At 35.4% G+C, this 23,484-nt stretch overlaps 1 protein-coding gene across 1 annotated transcript in view; it reads right to left on the reverse strand.

Annotated features, from left to right (window-relative positions):
- The window catches only part of LOC107707621 (zinc finger protein 385D-like), a 71,841-nt gene that overhangs the window by 14,398 nt on the left and 33,959 nt on the right, over positions 1–23,484 (reverse strand). Inside the window, exons 3-4 of the mRNA XM_016511697.1 lie at positions 16,118–16,225; positions 7,597–7,768 (exon numbers count right to left, since the gene is read on the reverse strand). Of these exons, the coding sequence (XP_016367183.1) occupies positions 7,597–7,768; positions 16,118–16,225 (280 nt within the window). The remainder of the gene's footprint in view (positions 1–7,596; positions 7,769–16,117; positions 16,226–23,484) is intronic.

The raw sequence follows: 23,484 nt of genomic DNA on the forward strand, positions 1-23,484 counted from the left end.
TTTCAGTTGCCTCAAAATAGCAACGCGCCAGCAATGCGCCTGAACACACCTCGTTTTCAGACCAGCACGCCCATGGGCGCACAAATGGGCGCAAATGCATTTGCCATTTAAACAACGTGGTGCAGGACGTGAAAATGACAACTGCGTCGGGCTGAAACTAGCAAAAAACACTTGCGTCGCGCCTGGCGTCGCATTGCGCCGGGTGAATGACAGGGCCCTTTCTGTCTGATTACGACCTTTTTTAAGACTTGCAGAAGCCCTGTATCTCAATCATACTAAATCTGAACACAGTCGGAGACAGTGTTGAGATCTCTTCTGAAACTGGCACATGTAAGATCCCTGGGCTCTTTTTCTCAGGAGAAACGTCTGAGCAGAGACCCGAGAGCACCATCCCGGTCCGTAATCCAGCCCTGAACCACATGAAAGCGTCTCCTCTTCTCTCCTCCCTGACTTGAGCTTTCTGCTCGCATTGTGCAGCTGTCTGAGCTGGCGTCCCTCCCCTGACAATCTGCTCTTTAATAGCTAATATCAGGGTACATTTCCTGCGGCACTGGACTGGAACAGAGGGATGGGGGCGTCTCTGTCACACACGCACGTGGCTGCTGACTCATCTCCTCATCTACAGCGGCTCTCTCCCTCTGCCCTCTGGCCATCTCGGGCATCACATCAGAGGACCGTACTCTCTCTCTGCCTCAGATAGCACCCATTTGTGCTGCTGCTGTCTCACTGATTAGATGTCATTTTCAGCTCTGACAATTTCTTACTTGTGTTCCATTTTTTTTATTTGTACACGTCTGTGGCACGGCTAGATCTGGAGGTGCTTTAGTGTCTTTTTCTAGCCTCAAATGTTTTAGATGCACCAGTGAAAAGTAAGTAAACCAGCTTTCACTTTCAATAATGGCTCACTTAGTAATTAAGTTACTACTACTACTTCTACTACTAAAAATGTAAAGCACTTTTCCAGGTACAAAATGTACATCTAAACAAAACAAGCCCTGCAGCCTATGCATGCAAACACAGGACAGCATTGTATATGCATGGAAGTTTTGTCTTTTGTTGCTTCCCAAAGTTTTAAAGTATTCATTTTTGTGAAGTACTAAGTACTATTTTGAATATGTATGTAATAATTTAATATGTATGTTTATTAAAATGTTTAATAAAATAACAATGTTAATATTTATTATAAATAATATAACATTTCCATATACTGCATAATTTTATACTATATATATTTGTGTGCATAAATATTATATGCTATACTATTATATACTATTCATATAACATATTTATATAATATCGTAAAGTATCAATTATACAATATACAGTCAAACCAAAAATTATTCAGACACCAAATATAATTTTTGACTTTTTTTAATAGTGGGTGCAGGACACTATAGTTCATTTATGTAAGTGAGGATAGCAAAATAAAGTAAACTGTGACATATTATACCCAAAAAGTCTTCATACAGTGGACTACCAGTAAAATTGATCAAAATTTGGGACCAAAATTATTCAGACACTTTGACCTGAACAAGTGTTTTTTCTTTAATTGCTAATGCGAACTTTTCACACCACAGATTTAACAAAATTAAGCATTGCTTGGTAATTGGTTGACCTAAAGTGGTATTATCTAATTGTGTACTTAAATTTAACAGCTGACAGCTATTCAACCGAATTCATTACATTTCTATCAAAGTTATCTGACATTATCAAGGTGAATTTGATGAGTTCTTGTCATATTTTATTATCTAAACTATACCGAATAAACTGTGATAATGTGAGAAAAGTTGAAGGTGTCTGAATAAATTTAGGTTTGACTATCTATTTGATAAATAAAGTTAACCAACTAACATTATACATACTCTTTTGGTTTCTGTACCCAATATTTAAAAAATTTACAAATGCAATAAAAATATCGGTATCGATACTAGTGTGCAGGATACTTATTGATAAATGATTAACGCCTGCAGAAGGTATGAGGAGTCGGATTGTGCCTTCCTTCGGTGAGCAAACCTGCTGTTGAATATTTAATCGGCTCACAGATGTGCTGCCGATGTCTGTATAACCGATCCTGAATTTAACAGCTGACAGCTATTCAACCGAATTCATTACATTTCTATCAAAGTAACTGACATTATCAAGGTGAATTTGATGAGTTCTTGTCATATTTTATTATCTAAACTATACCGAATAAACTGTGATAATGTGAGAAATGTTAAAGGTGTGTGAATAAATTTTGGTTTGACTGTACATAAAATATAAAATATACAATATAAAATTAGCAAAATACATATTAATATCATTTTATTTATATTATTTTTATTTATATAGCCCAAAAAAATTAAATAAATACAAATAATGTTCAAATAAATTAATTTAGGTTATTTTACAATATTCACATTTTGATCCTTATAGTGAAAACTGAAAATTAATTATGGAATAAAATATAATTAATTAATTATATTAATTATAATTAATATAAAAAATAAAATTACAAATACCGTCAGCAACATATGAGTATCCCTGCCATAGAGTACGCATATATTGCATACATCTTTTGCAAAGGCAAAGTTTAGTATGACCTTTACAGATAAGCTGCAAGCTAAGAAATTCACTTTGAATGCAGTGACATCGAGGTGGAAGATGACAAATACCTCAAAAGTATGTAGTCAAATGCATACATATTCTCTTCCCACACATTATTCGCTTCCCAGCCCTGACAAATGACTGTTATTTCATTTATAAGAGAAAAAAAGAAAACCTTGAATTAAACACATTAAACAGCCACTCCAAAAGAGCAGACTATCTCGCGCGCTGCTATCTGCTCTCTGAAGCCGCCCTATTAGTGTCTGAGCCTCTGCTATTCATTACATGCGGCAAATAAACTCTAGATAATGCAGCTTTCAGCCGCCCCCACAAACAATCTCTCTGACATCTACGCACATTAATATTCATTACCGAGTGGCATTTTGACAAACAAACGAAAACCTTGAATTAAACACATTAAATAGCCACTCCAAAAGAGCAGACTATCTCGCGCGCTGCTATCTGCTCTCTGAAGCCGCCCTATTAGTGTCTGAGCCTCTGCTATTCATTACATGCGGCAAATAAACTCTAGATAATGCAGCTTTCAGCCGCCCCCACAATTCATCTCTCTGACATCTACGCACATTAATATTCATTACCGAGTGGCATTTTGACAAACAAACACCCAGCTCGCCGCAAACGCTGGGAAAGGGAGAGAAGCGGTCGGGTGTGATGCTGCGTTCGGTATGATGTGGCGTGATTTATCGGGAGGTTTCTGGCCCTGCGTGATCATGTACTCAACTGGGTCACGGTGCCCTTCTTTATTCGCAGGCTTTATTAATGCAAACAATACACCGGCTCGATTAGTTTTCTGATAACGGCTGAGGTAGGTCACCGATCCGTGCGTTTCCATTCCAGAGATACAAAGGGGGGAATTGACTCAAATGAATTGCACCCGCTGATGATAGCACCATTTATTTGCACGTGGTGCATGTGTTGTTTTAGCACCGTTCGCTAAAGAAATTATGCAAATTGAACAGCGCAAATATACACAAAAGACCTGTGGTAAATGCGATGTGCATGGTGCAAAAGCCAATTTTGAGTACTAAAGAGTGCAGGATGCAGCACACTATCACGATCTAACGTACATAATGTGAATGCACAGCATCACTCCACAAAAGCACCTGCTTTATGAATAAGGTGCAATCAATAATGAGTCTCATTTACATAGAAAGGAGGCGTTTTTGCATGGGAAAGAATAAAAATTGCTTAATTTAAATGCAGCATATTCTTATTTTAGCACATTTAGTGCCTAGTTAACCTGGATTGCCATGTAGTCAAAAAGATGATGCATATAGTTGCAATTAAATAAAGTACTGCAGAAGATAAAGCTGTACTTCCTCCAAGGAATAGTTCACCCAAAAATACAAATTTGCTTTGAATGTATTCTCCCTCAGGCCATCCAAGATGTAGATGAGTTTGTTTCTTCATCAGATTTGGTGAAATGTAGCATTGCATCACTTGCTCGCCAATGGATCCTCTGCAGTGAATGGGTGCCGTCAGAATGAGAGTCCAAACAGCTGATAAAAACATCACAATAATCCACAAGTAATCCACATCACTCCAGTCCATCAGTTAACATCTTATGAAGTGAAATGCTTTGTGTTTGTAAGAAACAAATCCAACATTGAGATGTCAAATCGTTGCTTCTGGCTAAATTATGAGTCCGTGATCAATAACCAGGAGAGAAATAAACAAAGACCAAGCAGTGTTTACAGGCAAAAACAGCCATAAACAAATATGTGGGTGTATTTTGATGTGAGAGGAAAACAGGAGATGGATTTTTTTACTGGAGGAAGTGTTATTATGGATTATGGACTAGTATTTTGACCAGAAACAATGGTTTGAAGTCTAAAACGGCTTATTGATGGATTTGTTTCTTACAAACACACAGCTTTTGGCTTCACAGGATGTTAATTGATGGACTGGAATGATGTGGATTACTGGTGGATTATTGTGATGTTTTTATCAGCTGTTTGTGGACTCTCATTCTGACGGCACCCATTCAGGATACAGAGGATCCATTGGTGAGCAAGTGATGCAATGCTACATTTCACCAAATCTGATGAATAAATGAACTCATCTACATCTTGGATGGCCTGAGGGTGAGTACATTCTAAGCAAATTTTTGTTTTGGGTGCATTATTCCTTTGAAAAAGTATTGCCAAAAAAAAACAAAAAAACATTGCAGAAAAAAAGTTTCATCCACATGTATTTTGCAATTATATTTAGTTTAGTCTTTTGCAGTATTTTTAAATATATGAATAATCTTTTTGATTTACTGACAAATAAAGAAAAATTTGAGCCAGATGTGTTGCAAAGAATTGCTACCAAGAATTTTTTGCCGAAAAAATTTGTATTTCATTTACATGCATCTGGGTTATTTTTTAAATTAAATACAGCTTTGTCTTTTGCACTGTTTTTTTTTTTACACTGAAAGATTGCATGCAAAACCATTGCAACTGTTTAGTGAACTCACCCCAAAGTGTTGACAAGAACAACTTTTGGTAACAGAAATGTGTTATGAATTGCACGATGCACAGAGAACACAAACTGCTGACGCTAGCGCATTATTTGTGTTTATGTGATGCATCTACGGGTCCACACAAACTGCATTTCCTCTGGCTCATAGAGATGAGGCACTGCTTTATAAGACAATAACGGCTTGTGAAGGAGCGTCTCTCTGACTTCAGGCTACACTTTTGCCTTAAAATGCCACAAATTAGATTACACCAGGTGTTTGAGCACAAACAGACACTTTGATTGGGCGAGCTTGACTGCTGGGCCTAAACAAGCAGAACAAAATAGAGTGAAGTAAATTATTGGTTCCAGAACAGGTTCCAGACATGTGTTGAGTGCACCTAATTCCACAATGTGCTTACGTACACAATTCTGTGCCATGAGACTCCAGCAACCTGATCCAGCTGTAATCCTGCAGAGAATACAGCCAACCCCTGGATCGCTAACAAACACATCACACAGGAGGATGCTGTTTGCTTTGGACCATCTGAAACAGCACTACGAGTCATATTGAACCACCAGAGCGATATATAACTTCACTGTACTGCGGAAGAATATCAAGATCAGAACCTGAACCTGAAGTGGGCATCATGCTATTTTCCACTGCTGCACATGAATATGAAGTACTGAAGTACAACAGCAACACAATTACTGCAAAACGCCTGCATAGGCCTCAAATTATGGCCTTTAAGCCGATTCTTGGAACATTTTTCTTGTTTCCAGTTCAGAAAGAGATCTTTGTGACAGAAATAGAAGAGGAGGTCAACTCTTGTCCAGGGAAATCTGATGAATGCTTCTTCTGTAGCACAAAACGGCAATAAATCGCAGAACTCGCACAGATTCTTGCATTTTTCGGAGTGCTCTTTGCACGTGCAAAACTTGCCGATGATGCTAGGGTGTTCTGGATGGTTTCTATGTGGTTTCTTAAGTCTTCATGATATGTTTTGTAACAAGAAACCCCTTCAGTAAACAAACCCCTCAGTTATCAAGTGTACTATCGCTAAGGGTTTTATTTTTGCAACCGACTGCTAGGCTTTACATATGGATCAATGTAAAAGTGTGGTCACATTTACTGTTTCTCTAGGAAATTTTGTGAGAAAAATACAACAATTCCAGTGGCAATTTGTGCAAATGTTCAGATGCCAAAACAAACAACAAATGGTGCTAATATACACTCACGGTGTGCTGTAATACTGAAGAAAAAATAAAAATCATGATCTTAACCCTTATCTCCATACCAAAATCTCAGATGGCCAGACAGAGATTTTCATCTTTTATGATCATTAAAATATTGGTGAGTAAGTGAATGTTTTGCCATTTCATTGTTCACCAATCTTTGAGAAAAAAAAAACTGTTAAAATAAAAATAATCGAGTTTTGTTTACTTGCAGTGTTTTTTTGTTTGTTTGTTTGTTTGTTTTTAAAATACAGCTTTGTTTTCTGCAATTGTTTTTAAACAAAACATTTATTTAGAGTTGATTTGTTTGCTATCCAGCAGACTAGCTTTGGATGTTTGATTTGTTATTATCATTCATTTCATCCCATCCAGTCGTGCTTTCTTTCACTTAAAAAAAGTTTAACTGAGCAACAGTAATTATGACCACACGTTATTTCTATGAATATAGTTTTTTTTTTTTTGCCATTTTATTGTCTGCCCATCTTTATATATTTATGTTACTTAGTTTTGTTTACATGCATTGTGGTTGCATTATTTTTATTAACTATATAAATCATCATTTTGTCTCTGAAGACAGAGGTTGTTTTGTTGATTTTGTTGCATACAAAATTACTGCAACCGCTGCAAACAGCATTCTCTCACTTGTGAGATTTCATAGAGCAAAATGTGACCACAAATTTTTGCAATTTTGTTGTCCACCATTCTTTGAAAAAAAAAGTATTTTTTTATTTAGTTTTATTTACATGCATTATGTCTACAGTAATTTTCATTAACTATATAAATAATTTTGTCTCCAATAAGAAGCAGGATATTTTGCTGAGATTGCATGCAAAATTGCTGCAACAGCTTTCTTTCGCTTGCAAAGTTTCACTAAGCGAGAGTAAATGTGACCATACCTATTTGCCATTTTATTGTCTGTCAACCTTTGAAAAAAAATCTTTAGTTTTGTTTAACACTATAATTACTTTGTTTCTAACAAGACTGAGATTGCATGCAATATTGTTGCAACAGTTTTCTTTCACCTGCAAAGTTTCGCTGAGCAACAGTAAATGTGACCACATCTTAAACCTATGATTTTTTTGTTGCTATTTTATGATTGCTAAACTCAAAAAACAAAACAAAACAAAACAAAAAAACATTCCTTTTGAAATGATACAATACACTCTGCTCTCTGTATCAAACATGTTTGTTGAAGACAGTCAAAGAAAAGTTGTACACTAAAGTCTAACACTTAGGGTTGGGGGTTTATTCAAGCAAGCATGAGCAGCAATAACAGTGATGCTTGTAAGCATGAGATAACGTCTCTTCTCTTACCTTTTCTGTCAGTGTTGCTGGCCACTATGGAGGGAGAGAGGCCTCTAGGCGGCTCCTTGTTGGTATTTTCCCTGGTGACCAGGGAACTCTTGTGTTTGAGGCATTTCGGGGCGTCCAAGGATTTCAGCTTCTTGGCGTGTTTGGTGCCTTTGTAGTGGGCCAATGCCTGGCTCTAGGAAACACAAAACAGGCCAACCCGCGGAGAGGGCCAGCCCGGACCAGGTGTTAGCAACAGCAGACAGGGCCGAAGGAGCTCTGAGCCATGAGCAAACAAGCTGCTGGAAGCAGCACTGCAATGTGGCACGATCGCATTTTATCGACTTCAAACCACCCATCTGTGAGGGTGAAGGTGACATGACGCCCATCTCCAGTGCAGCCCAGTAAAACGGGGCTCTCAGTAAGAGAAAGCCTGCTTGCTTGTGAATCTCACATTGTTCAGCGTCTTTGTGCTTCACCTGTATGTGTCGACTGTCTGGATCTGCTCCAAAAGCTAATGAGCTGCCTACATATGCAGCATTTTAAGGCACCGTAGGCGTGCAGCACAATGAAAAGGACAACTTTCCAATTTTTCTATGTGCAAAATGTGAAGCTAAAAATGGTTTGGAAATGTGGAGAAAGAAATTAAACATGTATGAATGCTAGTTAATAGAGATGAGAACCTGTTGTATTTCAATATAAGATCAATTTTACTGCTTAGCAAACATCATTAAGAAAGTGAGTGGGTTTGGATAATAGCAAAAATTTTGCATAAAAATATTCATGCAAAATTGTAATTTTTTTTATATTTAAATATTTAAAATGTAAATTATACACACACACACAGAAAGTCATATTATAAAATATTTTTATAATATATTTTATAATTATATATATTACATAATATAAAGAATTTTTTAAATAATACTAAATTATTAAAAAAATATTGTACACTTTTTATTTAATACAATAATTTTTTTTTCAGTGACAAAACAAAACATCGCTTTGTTTTTGGGTTTAAAATAAACATTTTCAGTTTTGTTTGCAGCTTCGCTCATCAATCCCAACACAGGGTACCAACATACAACTTAACATTCATTCATTTATTAATTAAAATCATTAATTAGAAAGTTTAAAATATTTTGTGACACTAAATTTGTCTGTTTTTACTCAAGGCTTTCATTTGCAATATTCTAAGCCAGCATTGCATGTATTCTTCACAGAGAAGGCAATTCCATTGTGCAAAAAAATATATATCACTGGAGCAATACCAGCTTTTTCATTTTATGCCTATTCAGTGTTTTATCTGCCAATACAATAGTAATGTCTTCTATAAATCAATAAATATTGATTCCTTGCGATGAATTCTGTGGTTTAGCATACTTTCATTGCATCAGTCAAACGGGTCATCAGTCTTCTGTGAATAAGGTGAAACCTATAATGAGCTTAATTTACATATAAAGGAGACGTGTTTGTGGAATGACAATGACTTCAATTAAACATTCACAGCGTTAATTCGGCGCATTTAGTGCCTGCTTAAACTGGAATGATTAACTAATCAGCATATCATGTAATTAATTTGACTATCAATTTCAGCCGATTGACAGCACTACTTCTGATTCATTCATTAGTACGGCTTATATAATTAAATAATTGACTATTTTACCCAATATTAATGTATCTTATGCTTATTTATGTATTAAATTACAACCTCAGTAGCATAATCGAGTCTCCTCACTGGAATCGCTTGATTACGGTGGTTTGATTTCAGTCAGGATGTTCCCTTAGAAGGCAGCTCCCTATGTAGGCAGCAGACAGCAAGCAGCTCACTAGGTTCTCTTTGAGTAATGGTGTGGAATAAAGAGTCTGACAGAGAAGAAAAGAATGGCCTCTCCCAGTCGTCCGTGTGTGAGGTTATTATCCCGTATGACACAGACCCATACATAAAACTTCCAGCTCATCGTGGCTGACTTGGTGGGAAACAAATCTTTTAATAACCGCGGGCACAATGTAGGTAGCTTCAAACGCTCTGTGCCATTTGCTTTCACCTTCAAACCAGATTTATTACGGCTCAATTGGACCATGCCATTCGCAACGCCTTTCAATTGCCCTTGTTTACCTCAGCGCTAACTCCTGGACGCCTGTCTGACATTGCTAGCAGCGGGGAGGATACTATCAAGAGACGGCCAAACACTTCTTTGAATAAATAAGGCAGTCGTTGACATCACTGGTGCCAAAACAAGGTGGGCATATGAGTAACAAAGACATAGATGCTAGGGTCCAGAACCACATATTAAATAAATAAATAAATAAACGATACATTAATGATCAGAAGTATCACAGACCATTAAATCACTCAGACCATCTAGTTGTAAAGATATTTTTGAATATACTTATAATAAAGGTCCAGAATTACATTTTTGCCAGTAAGTTAGAAAAATAAATAAATAAAATTACATAATAATACATAAAAAATATAACAAATACTTATAAATAAAAAGATAACTAAAGAGAAAAAATAAAAATAGGTAATCAAACATAATAAATATGAAATAAACATAAAAGTTACAATAATTATAAATTAAATAATTGTAAAACAAATAAATAAATGACTAAATAAGGCAGGAATGTTAGTATACACAAATTATACTAAAGTCAAGAAATAACTTGGTGAGTAAAATAAATATTAGGGATGCACCGAAATGAAAATTCTGGATGCACTTGGCCGAAAACCGAAAATGCTTTGTAATTATTATTTCATTAAATAATATAAAGTAATTTTGTAAGACTTTTTAATTTAACTCAATAATTTTAATGACACTGAATTTAAAAACACAAGCCAATAAAATAACCACAAATTGTTACTGACTGTAACACAATAAAATTGGACAGAATTTATATTAATATTGGTAACACTTTACAATAAGGTTCATTAGTTAACATTAGTTATCTATTTTAGTTAACATGAACTAAGAATGAACAATACTTCTTCAACATTTATTAATCTTAATGCATTATTAATGCATTATTCAAATCAACAGTTCTGCTTGTTAACAGCTAATACACTCTGAGCAACTGTATTCTCATTAACACACATTAAGAAAGAATAAATACTGTAATAAATGTATTGTTCATTGTTTGTTCAGGTTAGTTAATACATTAACATTAACTAATGGAACCTTATTGTAAAGTGTTACCTTAATATTAAATATCCATATATTATTTTTATTCAGTTCCATGCAACAGAATCAGATATAACTTGTTTTAAACTAGTTATCCAAATAATGTATAATCCTACAAAGCTATTATTATCAGAGCATGTGAGCAGAGATTGCGTCACGAGAGAGTAGCGTCATTTTAGCAGTGTTACGCTGTACAGCTGTATACAGCATGTTACAGCACAGTAGCGTTACTGCAAACAGGAACAAGTATACTGCATAGAAATGTTCTGTCGGTGCGTTATTTGAGCAGACTTTCCGGTGAGCATGAGTGGTACACGAGAGGAACACACATTTAGAGAGGAATAGATGGTCCTCAATGCAGAACACAAGATCCAGGGGGCGAGGTTGGATCCAGATCCAACTCCTCCCACTTTACATATCCCTAAACCTAACAGTCTCCACCCCCTGATGGATCTTGTGTACTGCAGTGAGGGGCTACTGCGTCAAACCGCGCAGTGAGGAGGAGAGTGAAACCTGCGCGCTGAACACTGCTGGGCGGTGCGGCGCGCCATATAGCCTATTTATTTATATATATATATTTTCGGCTCGTATTTTCAGCCGTTATCCTCTTTCGGCCGAAAGCCGAAAGTGGAATTTTCAGCCGATAATTTTCGGCGGCTGAAAATTCGGTGCATCCCTAATAAACATAGAAATAAATAAAACTTAATAATAATGGAAAATAAATATAAGAAGTTAAAAATACATTTATACTTAATTTAATAATTACATTTGGTATAGTAATATAATTAAATTAAATTGAGTTATATTATTAATTATGCATAATTATATAAATTATTATATATTTATCACTGGCCATAAAACTGTGTTTTACATTCAATCAAATAAAATTATATATAAAATTATAAATATTAAAAAGTTGCAATAAGTATATTTAATGTAATATTTACATTTTTAAAAATTATAAATTATCTAACTATAAATATGAACATATTTATTTCTGGCCATTAAACTGTATTTTGTATAATTTTTCTATGGCGAGTAAGTTAGAAAATATAAATTAAAAAATTTAATAATAATAAAAAAATCTACAATAATTACAAATAACTATATTTTAATTTAATAATTACATTTCAAAAAGTTATACATTGTGCATACTTATAAGAAATGTATAAATATTTATTACTGGCCATAAACCACATTTTGCATTATTTTCTCCTAGCATACTGATGACATTCCATCTGCCATAGCATCATTTATGAGCTAGTCTATGTTTCTTGGTTAAAATGCTGTTTACCTGCCAAAGCTGATTTTTACTCACATTTGGTGTTTGGTGACATTTCTTGATGTTTCTTGATTTCTTGATAAGACACTTCACAACTTATTTCTTTACAATACCCGCTTGCTTGCCAGAGAGGTAATTTTGTAAAGACATTAAGGGCAGATATACCTTTATGAAAAGCAATAAGACGTCATGACGGATCAGACTCCTTTGATATATTGTATTTGTACAAATAGCAGTGCGGGATATGGATCATAATCATATAGGTTTATATCAGGGGGGTTTGTAAGTAACACCTCATTTGAGCGGCATAGTGTTATGAAAATGGCTTTAACAGCAAGATAAATGGGATGTTTCCCGACACCTTCCAGCTATTCGTTCCGTCGGCCAATCACAGGGGAGAATGCAGTGACACAGATAAATGTCATGTGCAATCTGAGCCACAATCAACCATTCATTAAACGCACGACACGGAAGAGCTGCCACTGTGATGGCCGAGAGCGGACGCCCGACGAGGAGGAAGTCAGTCCTGCCCCGTGAGCCTTTAACTAAGATGGGCACCTGCAATGGGACGCTGTTAAATGACGCTATCAATCAATCATGACAAAAGCAAATTAGAGCCACAGCCAGTGTTTGGCAGGCAAAGAGCAAAGCTCTTCAAGAACCAACTAGGTTTTCTCTCCCCTGCCATTATATACTGTATTTATAATTCATACGCCCAGAAGAATCTATAACCAAGTGTCTCCTATTTATGTGAGTAACAAACACACATATGCAAGGGTCTAAACTACATTTTTGCATGAAGTTCGAAATAAATAAATTAAAAACAATTAAAAACAACTATAAGTAATTCTAAAATATTATAAATGATAATTCATTGTAAATTGTAAAAAAAAAAAAAGACAAGCACGTGAGTAACAAAGACAAATACACTAGTCCAAAACTAACTTTTTGGCAGTAAGAAAAAATAATGTTAAATAATGTAATAATGTTATAAATAAATAATAAATGAATAATGTTAAATAATAAGTAAATATAAATATAAAATAAATATAAAAAGTTCAAGACAAGACAAGCATGTGAACAAGTCACAAATGCTAAAGTCCAAAACAAACTTTTTGTAAAATAAAATAAAATAAAATAAAATAAAATAGTACAATAATTATAAACAATAAATATAAAAATATATATAAATTAATATTATAAATACTTAAAAAAAGACACACATGCTGAGTAAAAAAAAAGGAAAATAAAAAAAACACACATGCTGAGTAAAAAGACGGTTTTTGGCAGTAAGTTGGGGGTGAGGGTTAAATAGTAAATAAATAAAAATATTAAATAAATATAAAAAGGTAACAATTATAATGATAATTGTAAATAATTATAAATACAAAAATATAATAAATATTATAAATATTATAAATTATATAAAAAAATAAAAAATAAAAAATAAAACATGACAGAGAAGCTGCCACTGTGATGGCCAAGCCTTTGACTAAGATGGGCACCAGCAATGGGACACAGTTAAATGACACTATCAATCAATCATGGGAAAAGCAAATTAGAGCTACATTCTCTGTGTTTGGCAGGCAAAGAGCAAAAGCACTTCAAGAACTAACTAGGTTTTCTCTCCCCCACCATTATAAAATGTATTTATAATTCATACGCCCAGAAGAATCCATAACCAAGTGTCTCATATTCAAATAGACCTGTGGCGATATATGAAAACCAAATATCATTTTCAAAAGTCGCCCGGAACGCCTGGCTGGACTCTCCAGAAGCCATTTAATTTTTGAAAATGTGCCGCATAAAGGCTTCCCGGGCTCAGATTGGAGCTGATTGGAAGCTGGAGCACAAACGGCCAATGATAATGAGGTTTTGCTGAGCATACGGCGTGATTTGAATGTATAATCTCTCCCAGACGCTCTCTGTGATTGGCTGCTGGAGAGCTACAGGGCGTGTGATTGGTCAACAGCAGCCCCACCCACTCATCCTGTCACACGGTCCGGACGGATGCGCATAATGAGCTGTGATTGCTGTGCGATAGGCCTCGGCCCTGCGGATATTACAGCTTAATATCTGACAGTGACGCTGTAAATGAGCACCTAATAGAGCGGATATGGGCAGTGCTGTTTTTAAATAATCCTATTTGGACTAAATACCTCGTGGTGGAAAGCGTGGCACACAGAAAAAAGCTCTCCTGAATGGAAAATGACAAGGAATGCATGAAGGACGGAAGATAAAATTGTCCTCTAGGCCATTTCAAAGTCATCCTCAATGAATCGGATGCGTCAGTGGATGATCTATAGTCTGAGCCTAATAGATGGCTGGAAGTATGACGATATATAATGTATGAAGAAATGGATCAAATGTATGGGCAGGACCTACTTACTTGCTTTATACACAGTGTATTGATAGATCTTTGTACTGTATGTAGGGCTGGGTAAAGATATCGATTCCCAAAACTAATGACTTTGGTTCTTTATAGTGAATCAAAAGCACACTGATTCTTGAAGCGAATGACTCTTAGGTTATTTTTAATTCATCTATACAGCGCAACCAGAGTAGTCAGATTCTCAAAACAAATGACTCTTATGAACTGCTCCTTTTCAGCAAATTAAACACATACAGTGTGACCAATGGTATCCAAATCATAAGCAAATGACTCGAATAAAAAGGTTCTTTTCAGTGAATTAAAAACATACGCAGATTCTCAAAACAAATGAGTCTTATGAACTGGTTCTTTTTAGCAAATCAAACACATACAGTGTGACCAATGCAAACCAAATCACAAGCAAATGACTCTTATGAACTGGTCCTTTTTAGCAAATTAAACACATACAGTGTGACCAATGGTATCCAAATCATAAGCAAATGACTCGAATAAAAAGGTTCTTTTTAGTGAATTAAAAACATACGCAGATTCTCAAAACAAATGACTCTTATCATTTGGTTCTTTTCAATGAATCAAATACAGTGTGACCAATATACTGTAGTACGATTCACAAATGACTGATAAACTGCTTCTTTTTAGTGAATTAAAAACATACAGTGTGATCAATGTAGTCAGATTCTAGAGAAAACAAAAGACTATTCTAATTTGACCAATGTATGATGACTGACGAAACAAATGACTCTTATGAACCAGTTCTTATTAGTGAATCAAACACATACAGTGTGATCAATGTAATCCAAATCACAAACAAATGACTCATGAATCTGTTCTTTTTAGTGAATCAAACGCATACAGTGCCCGACCAATGTATGCCAACTCTCAAAACAAATGGCTCTTAATTTTTTATAGTGAATCAAATATATACAGCATGACCAGTGAAATCCAATTCACAAAACAAATGAATCTTATGATTCAATTATTTTTATTGAATCAAACACAATCAGTGCCTGGCCAATGTAGTTAAACTCTTAAAACAAATGACTCTTATGAACCGCTTCTTTTAAGTAGTCAAAAACATACTGTACAGTGTGACCTGTGTGGTCTCATTCACAAAGAAATGACTCTTATGAACCGGTTCTTTTTAGTGAATCAAATACATGAAACCACCTCCAGTGTAGACCGATTCTCAAAACAAATGATTCTTATGCAACGGCTTGTTTAATGTATGGTTATGGTTTAAAAAAAAGACAGGTTAGCAGTTTGAATCAAAACACTGTCCTGTACAATTTACAGCATTAGCACTGAGTGAAAATGTATTTCTTTAATCAAAATGTACATTATAACTGCAATATACCAAAAAGAATCAGAATCAAACTGAGCATTTGTGAATCAACTTGCAATCAGCCCTACTTTTTAGTTGTGTATATTCATATAGTTCATGAAAATAAGCATCATGCATAGTGAGTAAATAATGCCAGATGTTTCACTTTTGAAAACTATTGCATTAAGTTTCATAAACCGATGCAGTGCAGATGAAAGTGATAATCTTAGTAAAACTAACACAAAATCAAAGTAATGTGTGGATGGTAATATTTATTATATTACCTTGACTGCGTCGGATAATTAGATTTGCACTTTTCTACGGTGGATTTAGGTTAGAATATCAGGGTCACGGTGAAGTGAACTCACCTGCGAGTTAAACCTCAGCTGGCACACGCCGCACGAGACAGCTTTCCTTTTAGAGGAGGCCGAAGCGCTGAACGTGTGATGCAAAACAGCTTTCTGAACCGGGTCCATCTGAGGAGAGGAGAGAACGGAAAAGCAGTTTTATTAGCCTCATTCACCCCAGCGGCGCGCTGAATGTCAACTCTGTTACCCATCGGACGGCGTGATAAAAACGTCGCCCCCGGCGGCTTCACCAGAAACACGACTTGTGGTTGCGCAGTCTGGAACACGTTAAAGGCCAACGATTTTCACACACACGCTCTTCAATCAACACAGCAGGGAAAGAGGAGGGGGAAACAAACTCCTCCAAAGGATTTCATGAGAACCTGAATCAAAATTATACACTCAGAAAGGTCTGCTGAAATTACAACAGCTTGCATGTATCTCGTTTGAGCAACAGATCAGCATTGGGAAGACTGAGTAGATTAAACGTCACTAGTTTATATGACAACAATTAGTTGAACATGCATATTCAGAGTTCTGCTGTACAAAAAAAAATTGTACTTTAAAATTAAAAAATGAACATATTGGCAGGACATCTTTACCTGCTTTACACACAGAGTATCAGCATATTAGATCATTGTATGTAGGGCTGGGCAAAGATACTGATTCCCCAAATGAATCAGTATTCTAACGAACTGGTTCTTTATAGTGAATCAAAAACAGAGTGCAACAAACAATTCTTCTTTGGGAAATCAAACATGTTCAGTGCTTGTAGTTTGATTCACAAAACTGATGACTCATGAATCATTGTTTTTATTTCAGTGAATCAAACATACACAGTGCAAACAATGCGGTCCGTATCATGAAACGACTGACTCTTATGAACAAGTACTTTATAGTGAATCAAAAAACATACAGTGCAACAAAGCAATTCTTCTTAGGGAAATCAAACATATACAGTACAACAAATGTAATTTGGTTCACAACAGTGATGACTCATTACTTTTATTTTAGTGAATCAAACATACACAGAGCAAACAATGCCGTCCGAATCATGAAACGACTGACTCTTATTAACTTCTTTTTAGTGAATCACAGTACAGTACAGTATGGAAAGACCAATGTAGTCTAATTCTTGAAATAAATGACTAATGAGCTGATATATAATACTTAAGTACAGTATTAAAACTAAGAATATTCATTCATTCATTCTTTACCAATACAATTTTTCATTTATTTGGGTGCTCTTATTATGTTTAAAAAAAAAAACTTAAAATGTTACTAAAATAGTATTCTTTTGTGTAGTATTTACTTGTTTACTAAAAAAGGAAAAACACAAATACTTCCTCAAAAGGCCTATAAGAATCAGTAGGAAGCTGAATTTAAAGTTCAAACCCTACAAATCCCATCCCTTGTAACTCCTCTTTTCATTTCTTTTTTTTTTAAATACTTTATAATACATTGTAAATACATCATTAAAATGTTACTAAAATAGTATTTATTTAAAAATATATGTAAATATTAAAAAAACAAATACTTTCTCAACAAGACTAAAAGTACCACCAAACATTGTCCCCTTTTTTGGTAAATAAATTATTAAAATGTTACTAAAATATTACTGTTTTTCTTTAGTATTTACATTTTGTCTGCATGATAGTATTCCGTCACACTTTCTTAAGCAAATTGTTGATACTATAGGGCCTGATCTCCTGTTTTTATTAACATGTGTTTGAGTTCTGGTACGGCCCCTGACTGCCTAAAACATGCTTCAGTCACTCCTCTTTTGAAGAAACCAAATCTTGATGTGTCTGATTTAGGTAATTTCAGACCCATTTCTAATCTTCCTTTTATTTAAAAAATGTTGGAAAAGGTTGTACTTACTCAACTACATTCTTTTCTGGATTCTAATTCATTATATGATACTTTTCAGTCAGGATTCAGAAAACTACACAGTACCGAATCTGCTCTATTGAAAGTTACTAATGACATTATGCTGGCTGCAGATAATGGGAGTGCTCTTGCTCTGGTTCTTTTAGATCTCAGCTCAGCTTTCGATATGGTTGATCATACAATTCTTATTTCCCGACCAGAAAATTTTGTAGGCATTCAGGGCACCGTTCTAAATTGGTTTCAGTCCTTTTTAACTAACAGGAAGTTCTCTGTATGCATTGGAAAATATACTTCCTCAGCAGCACATCTTTCTTGTGGTGTTCCACAGGGATCTATTCTTGCTCCAACATTGTTCTCTTCATACCTGCTGCCATTGGGTTTCATCTTTTTTAAATATGGAGTATCATTTCACTTATACACTGATGACACCCAATTGTACCTCCCCTTTAAACATAATGATTCAAGCTCCATAGAGGTCCTGCTAGCGTGTTTACAGGAAGTGAAATTACGGCTTACACACAATTTTCTGGCCTTAAATGAGAATAAAACTGAACTAGTACTGTTTGGTCCAAGGGATTTTTATGACTTAGGTGATCTGGACTTTGGCGACTTAAGTTCTTATGTTTCTCCATGTGTGAAAAATCTAGGTGTGTTGTTTGATTCAGGTCTCAAGTTTGATAAACAAATAAATTCTGTTGTTAAATCATGTTTTATCCTCGATGTCTCACTAAATTTTAATCTTTTCTTTCTCTAAAGAACTTTGAAATAGTCATCCATGCATTCATTACTTCACGCCTTGACTACTGCAATTCACTCTATTATGGAGCAAACGGATCATCTATTGGATGCCTTCAAATGGTTCAAGATGCTGCAGGTTGTTGACTGGTAGTCGAAAATTCGATCGCATTTCTCCCATTTTAACTTCTCTGCACTGGCTACCAGTCAAACTGAGAATAGAATTTAACATTTTAGTTTGTGTTTTTAAAGCACTACACGGCTTAGCACCAATGTATTTATCTGATATTTTACGTTGTCACAATCCATCTAGGTCACGTAGATCCGACAACCTTGGAGCACTCTCTGTTTGTAGATCGAGGTTAAAACATCTTGGAGGCCGTGCTTTCGCGATAGCAGGCCCTAAACTCTGGAATAGCTTACCAGTATCGATCCGAATGGTGTCATCACTCTCCTCTTTTAAATCAAAACTTAAAACACATCTTCTCAGTGTGGGTTTCTAATGTACTATTTTAGTTTTATGTGTGTTGTTTTATAGATTGTAATTTAAAAAAAAAAAATTATTCGAGCATCCTAATCTGTACAGCACTTTGGTCAAACTTGGGTTGTTTTTAAATGTGCTTAATAAATAAATAATGAAATGAAACTTAAAAAAATAATAAAGACTACAAGAAATATTAAGGAATCTTACGAATCCCATTCCTAGTATATCATATGTTGTTTATTCATTGATTTATTTTAGACACTATCAGACTAATGTCAAATTGAGGCACGGTGAAACAGGATATGACATCGTCGGGGTGGTCTTCGGTGTGCTGAGAGCATCTCGGTCTTCGATGAGCTTGTGAAATTACACCGATGCTCTCAGCCACTGCCTGCTGCCTTCATTTGTCCATCCATCAGATAAGCGTCCGCCTCCTGCCTCCGTCTCCTCAGTCTGATATACGGGCGCTCTGTCCTCTGATGTCTGTTCTATGATGGTTCAACAACTTGAACCTGCTGCAGACAGATGTCAGCCCAGCCGCCGGTGTTACACAAGCAGAAAATCACTTTCGATTCACAATCGTTTTCTGCGGCCAGCTGTAGATGAGGCTCCTAAATCTATTCCACTTTAAGCTCCGACAAGTGACACGCAGTTTAGAAACCTGATACACTCTTCTTTATTAGACCCCATCAGGCCAATCAGTCGCAGTAAGTTATGGTCTGATGTCAATTTCTACGAATCCGTGCCATATTGGTACCACATGTACGTGTTTGAAATGAGCATGAAAAATTGCTGGACAGCGTATCTGAAAACGTTACATAATATAATTGCGGCATAACTCTAAAAAGAGGACGAGGTGGCACTTAAAAACAGCAGGATGGGTGCAGGTTTTGGAGAACGTCCAGCTGGCCAACGAGGGGCTGCAGGGAAATCGAAGGACTCGGAGGAGGACATGCGAACAACGCGAAAAAGAGATAAACCATCTGTGCACGGCGATGACCTCGCGCTCCAAACATGCGGGGTTCAGCGAGGAAACGCTGCTTCTCATTCAAAGCGTTTACATGCACAATAAAAACCTGATAACCATCAAAAACAACTCATTAGAAAAGCTCAACGACTCAAGAACAACTGTAATAACCTCGCTTACATGATACTTTGAAATCGCCAGGGTTTTCTAGGATTTGTGTGTCAAAGCAAAAACATGCACACAATAAATGACAGGGTTTATGAAGACTTTAAAAGACCTTTTTAAGACCAAATAAAGAAAATTGAATGGAATAAACTGAATGGATCATAATATGTCAGTATGGCCTCTAAATGTAAATGTCTTGTATTAGCAACGCTTCACAGTTTGAAAATGCAATTTCTAACAGATCTCCATTATTTTTTAATTCATTTTCCAAAAAACGGTTGAATAGCTCTGCTCCTAACTACTACAATATTGAAATAACTTTTACTGTACCTTCTGATCCCACTGCTCGGGATAAGGATGTGTTTGAGAAAATATTGAGAAAGAAACTTATTTTTGCAGTCATGCAACCTGTAATGCCATGATTTTATGAATTTAAGACTTTCTGCTCTGATTTAAGCCTTAATTTAAGACCTTTTTAAGACCAGCAGAAACCCTGGAATAAGCAGCTAGAACATCAGTAAGAGCAAGATAAAACTCGTTCACATGACTTCACACATCACAGCCTGATAAACTATTATGGAAAAGCTGTTTATGAATAACATGTATAAGTCATGCACAATAAAATCAAGAACATGCATTAAAGTCATGATGCAACATAAGTAGTAAAAGGAAAGATGTTTAAGAGGCAGAGCAAGTTTGTGAATTTTTTTTTTTTTCCAATTTTGAATAAAATGCTTAAATTATGCACAATAAAACCAAAAGCATGGAGTAAGAGTCAGAGCAATTTTACAAAAAAAATGATGAAGAAATCCTTTTTTAAAAGTCTTGAATAACGTACAGTATACATCATATGCAATAAAACCAAGAACATGCATTAAAGTCGCAATGTAACTGAAGTAGTGAAGGGAAATTTGTTTAAGAGGCAGAGCGAAGTTTATGAAAATATTAAGAAGAAACTCTTATTCTTTACAATTTTTAATAACATGGTTTTATTGTGCAGAATTTAAGCAAGAATGTGCATTAAAGTTGCAATTAATGGAAGTAGTTGCAATGAATGAAAGTTGTTTCAGACGCAGAGCATGTTTACAAAAAGTTTATGAAGAAACCTTTTTTTATTTGGAAAAACATCATGCACAACCAAGAACATGCTTTAAAGTTGTGATGTAATGGAAGTAGTGAAGGGAAATTTGTTTAAGAGGCAGAGCAAGTTTGAAAAAAGTTACAAAGAAACTTTTTTTATATATATTTTGAATAACATGAATAAATAAGAACATGAATACAAGTCACAATGTAATGGAAGAATCATTTCTTCTGTATTATACAACAGAGTATAACAAATTATCGAAAAAGAAATAAAGGATGGGGATTTCTATCCATCAGTCATTGATTAGATGGAGACAGATCTGAATGCGAGCTTGCATTCGATTGGGAAAAAAGGGTGGGTTTTAAAGTGGATATTAAAATTACATAAAATTCTGATTAAAAACTCATCAAAAATGTTTTTTAAAATGAAATGTATGGATGGATGAATCATGCACAATATGATCAATAATATGCATTTTGAAAACAGATAAGGTGAGTTTCTATTTCATGCCAACTAAAAGTAAACAGATTGAATTTTGACTTGACTTTAAATGTGCAAACCAGAAACGGTAACATCAGAGATCTATCATAATCAATGAATCCGCCTAATCTTAAAGTGCCAAATGTGTCAGTCGATGATTACATTTTAGTATATTGTTTCCATACAGTGACCTTTTAAGACAAACTACTGATTAAATTGGCATAAAAGCTTTACTTCTACGACTTCAAAATGTCTTGAGTAAAAAGCACTTGTTGTTTTTCTAAACTGCTTTAAGGGCAACTTCACAAATGTTCTCTGACACATTAAGTGCCCGACAGCATTCTGGTGTATATAATATTCATGTTCAAATTCCCAAATCAGTTTTTTTCCTGAAGTGGAATCTCAAAAACTCCAGGATGTCAAGATATTCAGAGTCGCCTTAAATCAGCCTCCCACTGCCCACTGACAGACGCAAGATGTTTCCTGATGTGCAGCATCATAGCGCAATACAAACATGTCATTTACTCGAGTAAATTTTTTGGGTAACTAATACTTTTAGAGTATATTTAAAGATGGCTACATTTACTCTTACTCAAGTACGTTTTTTGTGAAAAAACGGTACTTTTACTTCGTTACTTCATTTTATTTCGTAACAACGCTCCTCTCGTTACTTTATCTTAATGCAATACAAGTTTAAAATGCTTCGATTTATTCCAAACGCGCTGTCTACTTTTCTCTGGGCAATGAGCGATGCCCATTCGCGAGTGATTCATTCTTTTGAGTCAATTCTGTTCAAAGGCTTGATCAAACCAGTTGGCAAACCAGTGAATAGGTTCGCAAATCAGTTTGAATGATTCGTTCAGTTCAATTCGTTCAGAGTCGTCTGAAGCGGTTCTCACTCAGAGTTGTAACAGAATGTTTAAGAACATCAAAAGTGTTGAAGACGTGGCTTTGGATCTACAGTCAATTGAAAGCAAATCTGCAAAGGCTGCTGTTTGCTAGCCTGTTCTAGGAGGAATGCCTTTGCCTAGACACAATTAATATTGATATTTTCACAATATTTACGCTTCCAGAAATATACATTTGTTTACATTTTGCAGAACAGACGGAAAAAGATCCGTCAATGTGCATTTGTTTCGTTATGTTCAGATGTTGGGTAGCGGTCATGTGAGGAGTTTTCACTCTTCTCCGTGTCAGAGGTTATTTATACATTTAACGTGTTAAAAATATTTAACGCAATTAACGCAGGGGCGGGGCTAGTGTTGGCCACCCCACTTACAACTGCTGCTTCTGTCACTTTTTCTCTTGACAAATTTGCATTTATTCAGTTGCAGAACGACTGAGAACGGGAGACTATGAGGGGCCGTACAAGCCATAATTAATTCTGGCACTCTCACACACTTACATTCTCCTTTCACATACATATAGTCTTGCTTTCACACACTTTCATTCTCCTTTCACATACAGTACATATATTTTTGCTTTCACACACTTACATTCTCCTTTCACATGCATACATTTCTACTCTCACACACACATACATTCTCCTTTCACATACATGTATATATAGAATGTATGTATGT

The sequence above is a fragment of the Sinocyclocheilus rhinocerous genome, unplaced genomic scaffold, assembly GCF_001515625.1.
Source record: "Sinocyclocheilus rhinocerous isolate Xijiao unplaced genomic scaffold, SAMN03320098_v1.1 scaffold235, whole genome shotgun sequence".
NCBI lineage: Eukaryota > Metazoa > Chordata > Actinopteri > Cypriniformes > Cyprinidae > Sinocyclocheilus > Sinocyclocheilus rhinocerous.